At 41.9% G+C, this 18,797-nt stretch overlaps 1 protein-coding gene across 1 annotated transcript in view; it reads right to left on the bottom strand.

The window, feature by feature from the left end:
* The window catches only part of LRBA (LPS responsive beige-like anchor protein), a 1,658,631-nt gene that overhangs the window by 1,356,030 nt on the left and 283,804 nt on the right, over nt 1-18,797 (bottom strand). The window contains 1 exon segment of the mRNA XM_029605291.1: nt 10,482-10,544. Coding sequence (XP_029461151.1) covers nt 10,482-10,544 — 63 coding nt within the window.

An 18,797-nucleotide genomic window follows, 5' to 3' on the forward strand; every position in this document is an offset into this window, starting at 1 on the left:
ACAGTAGATAAATTACATACAATATTGCTGCGCAGGCACTAGATGGTCAAGAGTTGGGCGTCCAGAAGATGGGCAAGTTGGGTAGCTCCGGAGGCAGTAGGTGGATAAGCAGTCAGGAAGAAGGATGGTGGCGGTATTGCATATAGATTTGTTAGCTTTGGTAGTCCAGTGTTGGATGAGCTTGATGGGGGCCGCAGAGAAATAAAGTCAGGCAGGGGTGCGGCGCAAGGCGCCTTCAGGCCGCTTTTAAATCTCAGTTTCGTCGCGCTTAGGTGACCTCATGGAGGGGCGGGCTCACCGGCGGAGGCAGTCGCAGGTCGGGTTCAGCGGCAGCAGAGGAGGGCTTGAAGGCAGCGTGGTCGGCCCGCTAAGGCACTCCTGATCCCGGTGGATCAGCGCCGATCGCGCGGAGCTCTGCCTCCCACAAGCTGGGTAAGGCAGCGGGCCAGGTAAGAGTGAGAGCAGCGTTCGGGCCGCTTTTAAATCTGTTTCGTCGTGCTTAGGTGACCTTAGGAGGGGCGGGCTCACCGGCGGAGGCAGTTGCAGGTCGGGTTCAGCAGCAGCAGAGGAGGGCTTGAAGGCGGCGTGGATAAAATATTCATTTTTTTTTTTTTCGCCAGGCATGTTCACAAACATTCTCAAAGATTCAGAGAATCTGAATGTGAACATGCCTGGCAAAAAATAGGAGGTTTGAAATTTGGTTCAACCAGAGAAAAGAAGGAATGTACAATTTGACTGAGTTACATCTTATGGAGGAGTGAGTATAATACCATCTTGCAAGACTGGAAGATTGGGCATCCAAAAGGCAGATGAAATTTAATATGGACAAGTGCAAGGTGTTGCATATAGAGAAAAATAACCCTTGCTGTAGTTACACGGTTAGGTTCCATATTAGGAACTACCACCCAGGAAAAAGATCTAGGCATTATAGTGGATAATACTTTAAAATCGTCGGCTCCGTGTGCTGCAGCAGTCAAGAAAGCAAACAGTATGTTAGGAATTATTAGGAAGGGAATGGTGAATAAAATGGAAAATGTCATAATGCCTCTATATCGCTCCATGGTGAGACCGCACCTTGAATACTGTGTACAATTCTGGTTGCCGCATATCAAAAAAGATATAGTTGCAATGGAGAAGGTACGGAGAAGGGCAACCAAAATGATAAAGGGGATGGAAAAGCTCCCCTATGAGGAAAGGCTGAAGAGGTTAGGGCTGTTCAGCTTGGAAAAGAGACAGCTGAGGGGGGGATATGATAGAGGTCTTTAATATCATGAGAGGTCTGGAACGAGTAGATGTGAATCGTTTATTTACACTTTCAAATAATAGAAGGACTGGGGGCATTCCATGAAGTTAGCAAGTAACACATTTAAGACTAATCGGAGAAAATTCTTTTTCATTCAACACAATAAAGCTCTGGAATTTGTTGCCAGAGGATGTGGTTAGTGCAGTTAGTGTAGCTGGGTTCAAAAAAGGTTTGGGTAAGTTCTTGGAGGAGAAGTCCATTAACAGCTATTAATCAAGTTTACTTAGGGAATAGCCACTGCTATTAATTGCATCAGTAGCATGGAATCTTCTTAGTGTTTGGGTAATTGTTGGAAACAGTAATTGTTGGCTTCTGTTGGAAACAGGATGCTGGGCTTGATGGAACCTTGGTCTGACCAAGCATGGCAATTTCTTATGTTCTTAAGAAAAATACGGACATTTTTCAGATTGGTGGGCATCTTTGGGAAACAGTTTGTAATGATTTTAGGATGGATTTATATGTAATAGTAAGAAAGAATTCTTCTATGTGTATGTTTTTGATAAAAAGATTGTGAAAAACCAAAAATAAAAGTTTGAATACTAGGTAGGATGTATTTGATTTATCCTCATATATGATGGTTTGATGGTTTGTATATATATATATATATATATATATATATATATATATATATATATATATATATATATATATATATATATACACACAAACCATCAAACCATATATATATATATATATATATATATATATATATATATATATATATATATACAAACCATCAAACCATCATATATGAGGATAAATCAAATACATCCTACCTAGTATTCAAACTTTTATTTTTGGTTTTTCACAATCTTTTTATCAAAAACATACACATAGAAGAATTCTTTCTTACTATTACATATAAATCCATCCTAAAATCATTACAAACTGTTTCCCAAAGATGCCCACCAATCTGAAAAATGTCCGTATTTTTCTTAAGAACATAAGAAATTGCCATGCTTGGTCAGACCAAGGTTCCATCAAGCCCAGCATCCTGTTTCCAACAGAAGCCAACAATTACTGTTTCCAACAATTACCCAAACACTAAGAAGATTCCATGCTACTGATGCAATTAATAGCAGTGGCTATTCCCTAAGTAAACTTGATTAATAGCTGTTAATGGACTTCTCCTCCAAGAACTTAAACTTATATATTTTTTTTTTTTTTTTTTTTTTTTTTACTGTCTTGGATTACTTACTGTGTCTCATTCATAGATTTTGCTGAGTAAGAAGAGTTAGAGGGAGGGATGAGTGAGGAAGGGGAAATAAATATTTATGATAAGTTACTGGCACTTTATTGTATTTCTACATGATGTTTATTTTGTTTGTATTATATTCTTGATGACAACCATAAAGCTTCTCTCAGCACTCTTTTCCAGCCACCAAGCAATCAAATATAACGCATAATATATAAAGCTATTTATTTATTTATTATACCGACATTCGATCGAAATATCACATCGGTTTACAGGAAACAGAGATAGGGCGGGGTCCGCCCTATTTTACATTGTAGCATGGAAGAATATAACTATATTACATTATAACACGGTAACAGTATAACAAGGTAGATTATAACTATATTACATTATAACATGGTACTATTAAAGCCATAGTAGAACTTGTAATACACAGTTAAATGGCACATATAGCATGATTGTTTTTAAACTTTTTTTTTATCAGATTTCATCAAAAATAAAACATATTTGAGAAAAACAGGTAGTACAAACTTGCAAATAATTCAGAAAAATTATATAATAAAGGTAATATAACGAAGTTTGAACGCACCAATTAAAGATCACAAGAACTGAAGAAAAAAAGAAAAGAGCAATCTAGGCTAATACATCTAAGCATATTCTGCCTTCTGTCAATTGACATCTAACAAGTTGGGATGTACTAAAGAGTGTTGTTGCACCTAGCATCAATGAAGTCTGTATTGCGAGGGATCAAAAAAGATATTTAACAGTATCCAAAACAACCAAACATTTACAAGGGTGTCTAGCACCACAGGGGGTACCCAAAGATATGATCTCTGATTTCATGGCTAAAAGTTTCCTCCTTTGCTCTTGTGTCACCTTAGCAAGATCAGGAAAGATCCAAAGCTTCTGCCCTTAAACAATTCTTCTTGGTAATGGAAAAATAATTTAAGAATATAATTCCGGTCTTGCAAAAACACAAAAGACCAACAAAGTATCTACAGAAGGGGCATTTCCCATTATTTTCTAGAAAATCAGTTAAATTAAGGGAATTTGCTCAGATTGAAAAATTAATGGGATTTGAGGACAATTGAGAACATACAAATTCAGATTCTTAGGGAAATTTTCCAAGTTTTCAATCCTTTGTGTAGTAAACGTTAAGTTCTTAATTTGCATGAGCTACAGATGCCTTCAAAATAAAAATCTTGTTCTCACAGTCAAATAAACGATCCTGATTTTGAATGTATGTCTAATGTGATAACAAGAGATGATACTGTTTTCTCAATGGTTACCATTGCTGACCACAAACTATCCATAGTCACGGGGGGGGGGGGGGGGGGGGGGGGGGGGGCAGGGGTGAATAATGGTAATCTAACCTGAAGACCAGAGATGGTGTCCTGGACCTCCTGTGTGCCAAACACCGAACTCCCAAGCAAAAACAGACACTGGAATCTCTGCATTCCCCCAGCTTGTCTCTCTGGTCCCCAGGGAAGATGAAACTCCTATGCCTTCTTCCCTTGTGTTCCACAAGCAGCTTGGAACAAAGAGGCGCTGGCCAATGATGTAATGGAGATGCCGGGGTTCTCCATTTGCTCCAGCATCACTTCCATTGCTCAGGCAGTTCCACTCAGGGGCTATGGCGTTGACAGATCATCTGTGCTGAGCGATACTTCAGCCATCGACAAACAGGTAGCCCCAGAGCTAGCTAAGTTGATCTCAGATGACTGTGGAGGCAGAAGTGGTGAGTACTCCAGTATGGTGATTTGGCGAGATGTCCCCACAGAGGAAAAATGTCTCATAATACTTCCTCTTATCCATAACAGGAGAGGTGAGGGAGCAAAAGTTAGAGAGAAAATTAAAATCTCTAGAAAGCTCGGGCACACAAGTCTGCTTAGGATGCCATCTAGTGACTGGAGAAGAGCAGTAGTGGTCCTGCTTCACAAGAGTGGGAGCAGAGAAGAGGCTGGAAACTACAGGCCGGTTAGCATCACCTCAGTGGTGGGAAAATTAATGGAGACTCTGCTGAAGAAAAGGATAGTGAACCATCTACAATCTGGTGGATTGCTCGATCAGAAGCAGCATGGATTCACCAACGGAAGGTCCTGTCAGACAAATCTAATTGATTACTTTGATTGGGTGACTAGAGAACTGGATCAGGGAAGAGCACTCGATGTAGTTAACTTGGATTTTAGTAAAGCTTTTGACACAGTCCCACATAGAAGACTCATCAACAAAATAAGATGCTTGCGAGTCAGCTCCAAGGTGATGGCATGGATTACAAACTGGTTGACAGACAGAAGACAATGGGTGATGGTAAATGGAATCTACTCTGAAGAGAGAATGGTGTTAAATGGAGTGCCACAGGGATCAGTGTTTGGACAGGTTCTGTTCAACATCTTCGTGAGCGACATTGCAGAAAGAATAGAAGGTAAAGTTTGTCTATTTGCAGATGATACTAAAATCTGCAACAGAGTGGACACGCCAGAAGGAGTAGAGAGAAAGACAGGATTTAAGGAAGCTGGAGAGTGGTCGAAGATATGGCAGCTGGGATTCAATGCCAAGAAGTGCAGAGTCATGCATCTGGTGTGTGGTACTCTGAAAGAACTGTATGCGTTGGGGGGTGAAGGGCTGATGTGCACAGAGCAGGAGATCAACCTTGGGGTGAGTGTCTAACGACCTGAAGTCGACAAAGCAGTGTGACATGGCAATAACCAAAGCCAGAAGAATGCTAGGCTGCATAGAGAGGAATATCTAGTAAGAAAAGGGAAATGATAATCCCCTTGTAAAGGTCCTTGGTGAGGCCTCACCTGGAGTACTGTGTTTAGTTCTGGAGACCGTATCTCAAAGGTGAGACAGGATGTAGGTGGTCCAGAGAAGGATGACCAAAACGGTAGGTGGTCTCCACCTACCGTTTTGAAGAGGAGAGGTTGAAGAACCTGAATATGTATACCCTAGAGGAGAGGAGGAGCAGGGGTGATATGATACAGACCTTCAGATTCTTGAAAGGTTTTAATGATCCATGGTCGCCAAACTTTTTCCAGTGGAAACAATTTAGTAGAACTAGGGATCACGATTTGAAACTCCAGGGAGGAAGACTTAGAACCAATGTCAGAAAATATTTCTTCCCTGAGAGGGTGGTGGATGCCTGGAATGCCCTTCTGGAAGAAGTGGTGAAGACTAAAACTGTGACGGATTTCAAAGGGGCATGGGATATACACTGTGGATCCCTAAAGGCTAGAGGATGGGATAAATAAAGCTTGGGGGTAACCTGCACGGAGCGGCAGTTACTACCTTGAGAAGCTTGCCAGGCAGACTAGATGAACCATTTTGGTCTTTTTCTGCAGTCATTACTATGTTACTATATTTTGGCACACACACACACACCCTCCCCCAAATCATATAGCATGATTTAATCACCTGTTAACTTCTTGAAACTGAGGATGATGACCTCTTTAAAATATTTTGATGCTCCAATAAACATGTTAGAGATTCACTTCATATTGTCACTTTGGCAAGGGTTGAAGATACTGGTTCCATTGAAACTTCAGTTGCCAATGAGCCTGTCTCATGTAAAGACATGTAAAGGAGGAAACATGGACTGTTGCTATCATGTGATCTAACATCTTCATGAAAAGGCAGGCAGAAACATGTCTCTGGCTCATGATATTCAGGATTAATTTTGATAAGTTGCCTTCCCTCTGATGAGACACTTACTCATATTGGGGCGGATTTTCAGAGCCCTGCTCGCCGGTGCGCCTATGTTCAATAGGCCTACCGGCGCGCGCAGACCCCGGGACTCGCGTAAGTCCCGGGGTTTGGCGAGGGGGCGTGTCGGGGCGTGTCGGGGGCGGGCCCGGTCGGCGCAGCATTTTGGGGGCGGGCCCGGGGGCATGGTCGCGCCCTCCGTACCCGCCCCCAGGTCGCGTCCCAGCTCGCTAGCGGCCCGCTGACGCGCAGGGATTTACGTCTCCCTCTGGGAGACGTAAATTCCCCGACAAAGGTAAGGGGGGGTTTAGACAGGGCCGGGCGGGTGGGTTAGGTAGGGGAAGGTGAGGGGAGGGCAAAAGAAAGTTCCCTCCGAGGCCGCTCCGATTTCGGAGCGGCCTCGGAGGGAATGGGGGTAGGCTGCGCGGCTCGGTGCGCGCCGGCTATACAGAATCGATAGCCTTGCGCGCGCCGATCCAGGATTTGCGCGGCTATGCGCGTATCTACTAAAATCCCGCGTACTTTTGCTTGCGCCTGATGCGCCAGCAAAAGTACGCCAATTCGCGCAGTTTGAAAATCTACCCCATTGTGTTCAAGTGGGCTCCTATGATGTCTGTAATATGAGATGGCTTCATGCTGTATTTTGAGAAATTGATGAGAAATCCAAAGGATTGAAGGGTGTTCATTATACAAAGAGTGGAGGAACAAACTTCCTGAAGGAAATGGTCTATTATGACCCAGTCATATAAGAAGGGAAAACCAAACATTGTTCACCCTTAAGTGCACAACTGCAAGGCATTCTGTGAAAACTCTGGATGCTGCTGAGAGGCCAAATGGGAAAATACGATACTGGCAGTGATTGTGCATTATAGTGAAACAAATTTTCTGTAAGCCTTGTGAATTAAGATGTGTGTGTAAGAATCTTTGTAATCTCAGGAGGAAAGCCAATTGTTCTCCAACAGAGGAAGAATGGCACCCCAAAGACTAAATCCTGAATTTTTCTTTCATTAGGTATGTTTTGAGATTTCCAAGGTCCAAGATGAGTTGGCAAGCAGCTGTATTTTTTGAAAAATGAAATATTTGGAAGAGAACTCAAAGTTCATTCCCTGCAGTGACACTAGTTCTACTGTTCTGATCATTAAGATGACAGCTCTTGCTGGAGGAATCTGAGCTGCTCAGTATCTAGGGAGCATCTCACTGTTTGGATTTCAAATCTTTTCCCCCAAATAATCCTATCAGTTTCTTTCCTGCATGATCTTTGCTAACAGACTGTTGGATATTAAAGACCATGCTACTTTGAAATACTGAAGTCTTCCCCAACTGGAAGACTGTCTTAAGGTTAATAGGAAATATTTATCAAGACTGCAATCAAAAATCAAGATTAGTCTTGGTCTGCATTTCTGTAGAAGCTAAGGTTGTGTTTTCTCACAGGAATACAGTTTTTCATGCTGCTGCTTAAAGAGGAGGATGCTGAAAAGGATACTGCTGGTATTTCCTCCTTGAATAGAAGTATTTCCTCTTATAGGGTTGATTTTGCCCTTTTCTGGATGTAGAGGGTTGTACAGGCACAGCTGTTGAAAGGGTAAGGAGGGCAGTATAGTTATCTTTAGCATCTACTGTCTCCTTTACCTTCTCTCCAAAGAGGTCTATGCATGCGTCTATAAGCTTCTTGTGCACAGCTTCAAGAAGTATAAGCAAGTCAGCCTTTTGGCCCCAATAGCAACTGCAAAAGTTCTGGAAATATTATAAGCATTTTAGGTCAATCTGATTAGATACTTACCACATACTTCAGCTTCTTGAATTATTGGAATAAAGTGGTTCATGTTATATATTGCAAATGTTTGTGCCATAGACTGCAGTCTTTGCAAGCAAGAATTCATATATTGAACAATGTGCATTTGACACGCCACTATTTTGGAGTTGAGCGTAGCTGCTAGGAATACTTTCTTTGCTATTTTATCCCACATCTTCGCATTCTTAAAAGGAGAGTTGTTAAAATGCATCTTACAGTGTTTTGCTTTTTCAAAGCCAACTCTACTGTTACTGATTGATTTGTGGTATCCTGGAGATGGTTCATCTCTGTACTTGAGATCTAACTTTGTTGCTACAGGAAGGGTAGACAAAGGTGTTTGCCACATTCTTGCATGAAGCCCATGAAGCCGCTTGTGTACTGTAACTGCTACTACTCATTTAGGTGCTTAAATGTATTTCAGCAATCCACATGTCTACTCTAGGTTCTGCTTCTTATAAACAATATAATTTCTTTGCTGTAAATAAACTATTTTTTGCACATCTCTAACAGTGTTCAGACAGCACGATAGCACCAGGACGTTAAAGTGCTCTCATGTACTGCATGAACAGGAATTCTGGCAAATCTCTTCCAATTTTATAGCAATTCTTCAATTCTAAGAGGGAGGGGGTGTTAGGATTGTGTGGCTGATTTATTCTGTTGTCTATAGACCCCAACAGTTACAAGGAAGTAACTCTGAATACCACAGCTGTTCTCTAGTCTCATCTTCACGGGCCCCCAACGGACCTGGTTTTCGGGATATTCATGAGATATATTTGTACATATTTGATTGGTAGGCCAGGTTACATTTGCATATTCTGATTACCCAAAAAGAAAAATACAGTTTTCTGTTGAGATCAGAAGGATAACCTGAAAACCACTGAAGTATTCCTTGTATAGTATTAAACTAGTTAATCAACCAATCAGAACAAAGCAGCTGCAGCCCAACTGGTTCTTTGTGTTACAAGAAATAAGTCACTTTATGAGATCTACCAAGATAAAGCTGGCTATCTTACATGTTGACTAAGGCAGTGTTCCACAATCTCTTCAAGTCCAAGGCATGCCTATTTTAACCAAAATGATGCGCAGCACACCAACCTTCACAGAACAGGCCATGCAGACTTGAAGACTCATTAGAGGAGGAATGCACTGAAAGCCCCACAAATCTCTCTTCCAAATTTTAAAACAAATGGCAAGAGAGGATGGCGACACGTACGAACCCATCACGATGGACCACCTCTCTCTATACACAAGTTTAAGATAAGGGAAAAATTGGTGCAGTGCAGGCAGCGGCTCTTTCAGTTACCTTGGCTGCTGCATGTGCCTGCCATAGATCCTCCACTGCTGCTGCTCCCAACACTTAGAGTAAGTCACATGCAGTACTCTTTGCACACTCCCCCCATCTCATTCAGCCTAAAGAGAGGACAGTGACTGGAAGAACTCAACTGGAGGCAGTGGTGCTGTGTGCAGTACAAAGCAGGGACCACCTATCTGTGCTTTGCATACTGCCCTTTAATTACCAACCTTGGGGCTCACTACTGGTGTCTCTTGTTGCCAAAAGATGCTAAGAGCAGAACCCAGGTGCTGGCCTGGATCTGAGCATCAAGCAGTGGAGACTCTTCCTTGGCACACCTGATCAGATCTGAAAGCACACTGGTTGGGAAACAATGGACTAATGAACTGCTGTTACAACTTGAATACATAACAGAATTCCTGAAAAACACATCTTAAGTAATGAAGTTTCCACTGCTGGATAAGAATAGCACCATTTATTTCCACTGACAGAAATTTTCTTGAAACTAGTTCACAAAGGACAAGCATATATAAAGGGTCTTATGCAAAAAAAAGATCATTTTCCCATTTTGGGTTTATAGCAAAAATCTTCATTAAGTCCCAAAGAGAAAAATAACTGGGGAAACCAGACATGTTTGAAATTTGCTACTTGCATGAAAGACTTTCTTGTGGGATAAAATATGACAAAAAAGAAATATAAACTATTAGCATAAATGTTCAATCAACCCCTAATTACTTAAAATGTGCAGGCTGCCTTACAGAAACTACTGCCTACATATTTTTTCTTTAATTACCTTTCCTTTGTTGTCACTGTGTACAAAAATACAAGCAGCAGGAATGAAAGCATGGACAATGCAGCGGGAGATATTACTCTCCAGACAGCATAAAATCAACGTTCTGTTTTGGGCTTTTACCATCTGTTTTCTCGCTTTAAGCAGCAATTCCTTGAAGTGTGCGGGAAATGGTTTATATTTGCTAGCTTAATGAACTTCAGTTCTCCACTGTTCTTGCACCGTGTGCGTAGCACCTAAATCACTGAAGGGCTATTAATTGAAGACCTCACACTCTGACACTTCCCGACTGATTCCCTTTTACTGCAGAGCCACCTTGTGGTAAAATAAGGGACAGACTTAACAGCAAGACTAATGCAGGCATCGCTTGCCAACTTCATGCTTATTACTGAGAAGGCCAAACATTACCTCGTGGATCGTGAGCAGATAATTCAGAATACCCTGGAGTTCATCCTCTTTCACGCCAGAATCCTTCAGTAAAAGAAAAAATAACAAATGTATAAAAAAAGTCAGGGACAACATCAAGAAAGGTTGAAAATTAGACACATGCTGTCTCCATCATTACCACCATCCATCCCCTCTAACTGATTAAAGCTTCTTCCGTTATTAGCAAACATGCCCAATTCCAGGGGCCGCAAACTGATGTTTTTCAGTGCTCTCAAACTGTTCTTATATGGAGAATTTAGTCTCTATAATATGGATGGGTTGTGTGAGAAAAATCATATTAACCTTACATCTTTAAAAAAAAAAAAAAACCTCATGGTTTATTTTATTTATTTATTCCTACTTCTAGAAAGTGCTCACTGTATTACTTGGTAAAGTTGGATTAATCACTTACATATTCTTTATTGTGTCTATAGCTGAAAAGTTAATTTTGACTAAGATTCAGCAGACATATGGAAAGTCCAGAAAAAAAATGGGAAGAAGAGAAAAGGAGTCACACAAGAGAACAGACATAATGAAAGGTAAAAAAGGAAAGTAGAACCAGAAAAATAAGCTAGCAAGTGATACAGAGTTAGCAATAGTCCTCTCCTAGGAAACTGCTTAGCATACCATTCATTAAAAAAAAAAAAAAAAAAATTATATATATATGAAGGTTCTAGGAACAGAAACCTACAGACAATAACAGCCTGATTTTAAATGCCTGGTGTGCGTAAAAAACGGGGGTTACGTATGTGGCTGGGCCTTGCGCGTACTGCGTGCATTTTAAAAGGGGCCCGGCCACGCGTAACCCTCGTTATGCGCACAAGAGCCGGGCCAAAGAAAAGGGGAGGTCCGGGAGCGGGGCAGAGCTGGAAGCCACTCAGGAGCTGGAGTAAGTTTGAAAACAAGAAAAAAACAAAAAAGTAGGTCCTTCGAAGGGGTCGGGGAGGAGAGGGGAACATAAGAACATAAGAGGGAGGGAGGGTAGGTAGGAGGGGGTAGGAAAAGCCCGATCGCGTCACCATGCGTAAATTGCTATTTTCAACCCCCTCTTACGTGTGCCAGTCCGGATTTTATTACATGCACACCGGCAAGCGCATGTTATAAAAATCGCACGTCCATGTGTGCGCGCCAGGTAGCTCGCGCATATATATTTTTTTTTTTTTAAATCTACCCGTAAACAAGAAAATTAAAGGACAAAAAAAATAACCATGGGAGGGGAATATTTTAAATTTACTACACCTGTCTTGTTCCAGTGGTCCTGCTGCTATTTACCCCACAAGACCCCTCTCAACACCACACACTATCATCCAGCATTCATTATCACCACCAAAGACCTTGCAAGACCCTATGCTGCCATGCAGCACACCTCTTCTGACTTAATGCCATAAAGAGGCCACTCTACCCCAAACACTCTCTCATGGATCTGCAGTTCATCTCAGACTGGATGTGTGGTCTTGTATCCAAGAATACAGCTAGTTTGTTACATTGAGTCTCAAGTCATGAGGCTGGGAGGGTATTGGGGGGGGGGGGGGGGGAGTGGATCCCAGGAGTGAGATGCCTGTTCGGAATAATTTTCTAGGTAAGTTCTCTGCTTAATTGCTTGTTTTTGTCTCAATAGGCTCTCTTTGCTTTATTAATGGCCTTGTGGTAGGCTGTCTAGTCTTGTCTACATTTGGTCTTTAAGAAGTTGCCTTACTGGGTCAGACTGAGGGTCCATCAAGCCCAGCATCCTGTTTCCAGCAGTGGCCAAGCCAGGTTACAAGTACCTTGCAAGTACCCAAAGATTAAACACATCCCATGCTACTGAACCCAGTAATAAACAGTGTTTATTCCCTAAGTCAATATGAGTAATAGTAGTTTATGGACTTCTGTCCCATGAATTTAACCAAACCTTTTATAAACCCGGTTACACTGACTGCCTTAACCACATCTTCTAGCAATGAATTTCAGAGCTTAATTGTGCACTGAGTGAAAAATAATTCTCTGATTTGTGCTACTTGCTAGCTTCATTTTATTTATCAGGTTTTATATACCGTCATTCGGCTTCATTATAAAGCCATCATAACGGTTTACAAACATGGTAAGGTTACAGACATGTTAATATTAATAGAGAGACATTTATTCGCAAAAATTAAATTTTTAGGTGTTTAAATATATCTAGTACTAGGGAATGCATGAAGGTGTGCACAAAGGGGAGTGCCCCTTTGTCGCGCAACGCATGGTGGTATGGCACCGTTTAACAGACTGTCGCTGTCATCGGTGACGTCAGGGGGCGTGTCTCACGATCGGGACTCTCTCTTCGCGCTTCTTTCTCAGTTCCAGATGAAGTGTCTGCATTTGTTTTTCTTTTCTCATGGCTGTGATGTAATTTCAGGGTGCCCTGTGGTGGTGGAGGGTGGCCTCCCTAAGCGCAGACGCCTGGTGGTATGGCACCGTTTAACGGACCGTTGCTTCTTTCTCAGTTCATGTGTGATTTACTCCCATAAAGAGGCCCCTCAACCCTGCACATTGCCACTCAACACTCATTGTGACTTTCTTCCATAACCAAACCCCTCATCCTCACATACTACCATTCCTGTGCATCCCACACTCCCTATGTGTTCTATCCCCCTAAGACAATCTTTAAACCCCACATAATGACATACAAGAATATCATGATTTATCCTTATAAAGATCTGCCCAGCATTATCTATAACATGAGAGCTCTCAATTCCAGACAGCAGTGTCCACTAGCTCTGTGGCTTACCCCCCTCCCCCCCACAATAAGACACTCAACCCTACACAATGTTAAGCAGCACTCCCTGTAATTTAGTCCAATCATTCACCCCTCCACGGACTTTACCCCTATTGCACATGCATGGTTTGTGTTAAGGAAATCCCAGCCTTGAAAGTCTTACAATCCAAGCACAAAGCATGTGACCCTATTTTCCTTTAATGAAAAAAGTACATTTTGCCTCATATATTCACTTTAAAACAAGCATCAACCCAACCATCAGGACGATGCAGTATCGGCATGTGTAGAATGAGCACTCATGATTGAGCACTCGCTCTCCTAACTCCCACTGATCCACCTTTCCCGGGCACACAATTTAGTATTAAAATAAGCTGTCATGGTCAAAAGGAGGTGCTAAGGAAAATTGTGTCCCTAGCACCTCCTCGGCATCGGGCCCCCAGGAAATGTGGCTGTCAGTGAGGCTTAGGAAACAGATGCTCAATGTGAGCATCCGTTTTCTCCCGCTACTGGCACAATATACACAGTCTAGACCGTGTATATTGGGCACCCAGAATTTTATTTATTTTTTTTTTTTTTAACACGATTCTGTTATCTGTGGTTCTTCCTACTTAGTATTGCAAAGATTCTCATAGGAGGAATCGCAGAAAGCAGGATTTTTTGTTTTTACCCATAAGCCCTTGAGCATGGCAGACCTTCACACCAGCCCTTTGCTGGCATAAAATTTGCCGCGTTGCAATGGGCGCATTGGCCATGCGGGAAATTTTTTGAATCGCAAGAATTAGCTAATAGCCTCATCTACATGTACTTTACATGTGATGAGCGCTATTAGTTATCTGCTCAATTGGACACATGTTTTGGACGTGTTAATCCCCGGATTGCAACGGGGGTTATAGATGCACTGGCCGCAGTGCATGGTATTACATCAGCCTGTATGTGGATTTTCTCTTACATCCAAAGGAGGTGATGTAATACAAGTAAAAAAAGTGCACTAAAAAGAGTTAACTATCGATGCAGCAAGCTAATGTATGCAAATGCATAAGAACTTTTAAAAAAAGTGCACTAACAAATGTGCACTCAGCCTAGCACACATTTTTGGCCCCAATATGAGTAGTGTACACTAAACTTGATTAGGCCAGCACTGAATAAGGGAGGTGTCAGGAAAGAGGAGACTGTAGAGATGCCCAACTACCATCCTAGGCCTGCCTCTCCTCTATGACTAACCACAACTCTTGAGCATTGCTGGCAAGAGTGGGCTACCTTGAACCTGCCTCCCACTGACCTCATCAGCTGATGCTAACAACTGTGCCCAGCACCCTGAGGAAGCTACAGCAGCGATGAATATAGAGATGACAGACTACCATCCTGGATCCCCCTCCTCCCTTTACAGCTCTAAGCTATGCTGGCAAGACTGAGCTGCCCCAAACCCACCCCTGCTGACCTCATCATGCACAACTCTGGCGCAACACTGGAAACCTCCCTCCTTCACTCCACTAGAGAAATATCTATAATTTAAAAGGTTCCTGCTCTGGTAGACCATCATTCCTACCCACAACCTGGTCAGAAGGCAATACCAAAACTCTTATTCTAAATCAGCAATTAGCACCTGATCAGACAACCCAAACCACAAATAACCAGCCTCAACATCTGCAAGCCCCCTATCATCAGTTCCCTCCACACATCATTTTGCCTCCCCACTCTACCATCACATTGTGCCATAAGCTGCATTTAGCCCCCCAACATCACAAATTACCACAATCACAAAACAAGGCAAATACTCCCCACACTAAAAGTCTGACCCATCCATATGGAAGTCCCACTGCATATCCCTCATTCACCCACCAAGGAACACCAAGACAATATACAAGCCAACCTTTACAAGATAAGGATGTTACTCATGAATTCCCAGTCCATCCACAAGACCAATTTGTTACATAATCTACTCAGAGATGACCCATAGACATCCACTGCCTAACAAAAATGCGAACATAAGTCACTGAAATGCCCCAACTCAACCAAATCTGCCCTCATGACTTCACCTACACCTAACTCACCTTACAGGAAAAATAGTGATAGTGTAGCGACCATCTTCAGGAATACTTTATGACAGACACCCCTCCTCACGAAAGCCAGAAGGTATTGAAACCATCTTCCTCCAGGCCGATGCACAACAAATGGGGATCCTCCTACAGTACTGCCCACCAACTACCACAGAGACTCTATACAACCTTCTGCAATTCATAATTGAGATTATCCTGGAACACCCAAAGATGCTAATCCTGGTAGATTTCAATTAACATGTAGATAGCTGAACCTCCCAAAAGAATTCTTAAATACTAGAAACCCTAGGCCTAACCCAACTAGTAAATGAGCCAACCCACTCAGGACACACCCTTGGTCTGGTAAAGGCCCCATTCTAACTACTAAATGAGCAACCAATCAAGACCATACAGACAACCAAACTCTCCTGAACAATCATCAGGTAGGTTTTGAAATACATTGATTCATATCACCCCAGAAGATAAAACTGGAAAAGCCCACAAGACTAGTCAAAAAATCGTCTCACCTCAAGCCAGACCCCTCTTCTACACAACCTCCCAGTCATAGCAGAGTACTCCTCATTCCACAAACACCCTGGTACACAACTGGATCTCAAAAACATCAAACTGGTCATAGATGATTGCTCTATACAAAATCACTAGCATCAAAAACTCTTAACCAACTCTCTATTTTACATCAGAACTAGAAGTGCTAAACAAAATAGGCAGAAAGCTGGAAATGAAATGGTGAAGGGGTTAATAAACATATGAATAAAAGTGAACCGGTAGATGTAGTGTATTTGGATTTTCAGAAGGCATTTCACAAAGACCCTTATTTATTTATTTATTTATTAACTTTTATTTACCGACATTCGTGCAGCACATCATGCCGGTTTACGGAGAACTCAGGTAGGCGATACAATAAAACAATAAAACAAAACAATGTACAAAGAATAAAATAAAAGTAAAACCATAACAATGTAACCTTAGAACAAAATACTATTTCTTACAAAAGGACACATTAACCGATCATGATCAAAAAATAAATTAAGCCGTTGTTTCTTCTAGGGTATCCATGGGTGGTGCGGGGGGAAGCGGGGGAAACATAGGATGGGGTGGGGAAAAATTTGAACAGGGGGGGCTGGGGAGAACTTAAATTTGGTTTGTGTCGGGATAGGCCTGTCGGAATAGCCATGTTTTGACTCCTTTCTTGAAAATTTGCAAGGATGTCTCTTGGCGTAGGAGGGTGGGGAGGGAGTTCCAGAGGGTGGGGGCAGCGACGGAGAAGGCTCTCTCTCTGGTGTGAGTAGAATGTGCTGCCTTTAGGGATGGGGTGTGTAGAGTACCTGCATGGGTTGTTCTTGTGGGTCGGTCGGATGAACGGTAACGAGGCATTTCGTCGAGCCAGGTGTGATTATGTTTGTGTAGGGAATTGTGAAGGATGGTGAGGGTTTTGTATTGTGAGCGGAAGGAGATGGGTAACCAATGTAGGTCTTTTAGTATGGGGGTGATGTGTTCCCTTTTTTGTGTGCCTGTTATGATTCTAGCCATGGAGTTTTGTAGAATTTGGAGGGGTTTGATGGTGGTGGCGGGGAGTCCTAGTAATAGGGAATTGCAATAGTCTAGTCTTGTGAGCATTGTGGTCTGTACAACTGTGCGGAAATCGTGGGTGTGGAGGAGGGGTTTGAGTTTTTTTTATGATGTTAAGTTATGAAAGGCTTCTAAGAAAACTAAAAAATCATGGGATAGAAGGTGATATCCTTCTGTGGATTACAAACTGGTCAAAAGACAGGAAACACAAAGTAGGATTAGATGGTCAGTTTTCTAAATGGAAAAAGGTAAACAGTGGAGTGCCTCAGGGATTGGTATTTGGACCGGTGCTTTTTAATATATTTATAAATGATATGGAAAGGGGTATGAATGAGGTGATCAAATTTGCAGATGACACAAAATTATTCAGAGCAGTTAAATCACAAGCAGATTGTGATAAATTGCAGGTTCACCTTGCGAGACCGGAAAATTGGGCGTTCAAATGGCAGACAAAATTTAATATGAAGTGCAAGGTGATGCATATAGGGAAAAATAACCCATTCTGTAGTTACACAGTTAGGTTCCATTTTAAGAGTTACTACCCAGGAAAAAGATCTACGCATTATAGTGGATAATACATTGAAATCGTTGGCGCAGTGTGCCACTGCGGTCAAGAAAGCAAATGGTGTGTTAGGATTATTAGTAAGGGAATGGTGAATAAAAAGGAAAATGTCATAATGCCTCTGTATCACTCCATGGTGAGACTGCACCTTGAATATTACGAACAATTATGGTCACCGCATCTCAAAAGATATAGTTGCATTGGAAAAGGTACAGAGAAGGGCGAACAAAATGAAAAAGGGCATGGAATGGCTTCCCTCTGAAGAAAGGCTAAAGAGGTTAGGGCTGTTCAGCTTGGAGAAGAGACGACTGAGGCGGGTTATGATATAGGTCTATAAAATCATGAAATGACTTGAACAGATAATGTGAATTGATTACTCTTTCAGATAAGACAAGGACTAGGGGGGCACGCCATGAAGTTAGCAAGTAGAACATTTAAAACAAACTGGAGAAAATTCTCTCACTCAACATACAATTAAGCTCTGGAATTCATAGCTAGAGGATATGGCTAAGGCAGTTAGTGCAGCTCGGTTTATAAAAGGTTTGGTTAGGTTCATAGAGGAGAAATCCATAAACTACTATTAATCATGTTGCTTAAGGATTAGCCACTGCTTATCACTGGCATCAGTAGCATGGGATCTATTTCATTTGGGTACTTGCAACTTCTTAAATTCTTAACCTAGACAAGACCAAATATAGACAACACTAGACAGCCTACCACAAGGCCATTAATGAAGCAAATAGAGCCTATTACACAAAAACAATCAAGCAAAGATCTTATCTAGAGAATTATTCCCAACAATCAACTCACTCCTGGGATCTAACCCCACATGCCTTCCCAACCTCACAACTGAAGCACAATGTAACAAACTAGCAGTATTCTTCATGGATAAAAGAGCACACATCCAGTCTGAGCTGGACTTCAGATCAATGAGAAGCCCCAAACAAACAAAATCATCCTTTCACAACACTTTCTTAAAAAAAAAAATAAAATAAAAAAATTAGCCCAGTACAAAATATGGCTCACCAAGCTCAAGCCAACCAGCTGCTAAGCTGCTATTAAGGCTCCCTGCCCATCCTGGTTAATTACAGAAGTCAAATCCAGACTACTTTATTGCATTCAGTCCATCAATGCATCTTTAGAAGAGGCCCATCTACCAATCTAAAAAGGAAAAGAAATTAATTATAAGGCCCACCTTGAAGAAACAATCTGGACCCTAATTAACTGAACTCTCTCTTGTCCAGTCTCAAACTTCTCCATCCAAAGCGAGATTATAGAGAATGCAGTACTAGTTCAACTGATTATTTGCTCCCTACCAATGTACTAGACCCCCCCTACCGATCTGGTTTCCATCCACACCACAACACAAACCATAC

The sequence above is a fragment of the Rhinatrema bivittatum genome, chromosome 1, assembly GCF_901001135.1.
Source record: "Rhinatrema bivittatum chromosome 1, aRhiBiv1.1, whole genome shotgun sequence".
Classification (NCBI taxonomy): domain Eukaryota; kingdom Metazoa; phylum Chordata; class Amphibia; order Gymnophiona; family Rhinatrematidae; genus Rhinatrema; species Rhinatrema bivittatum.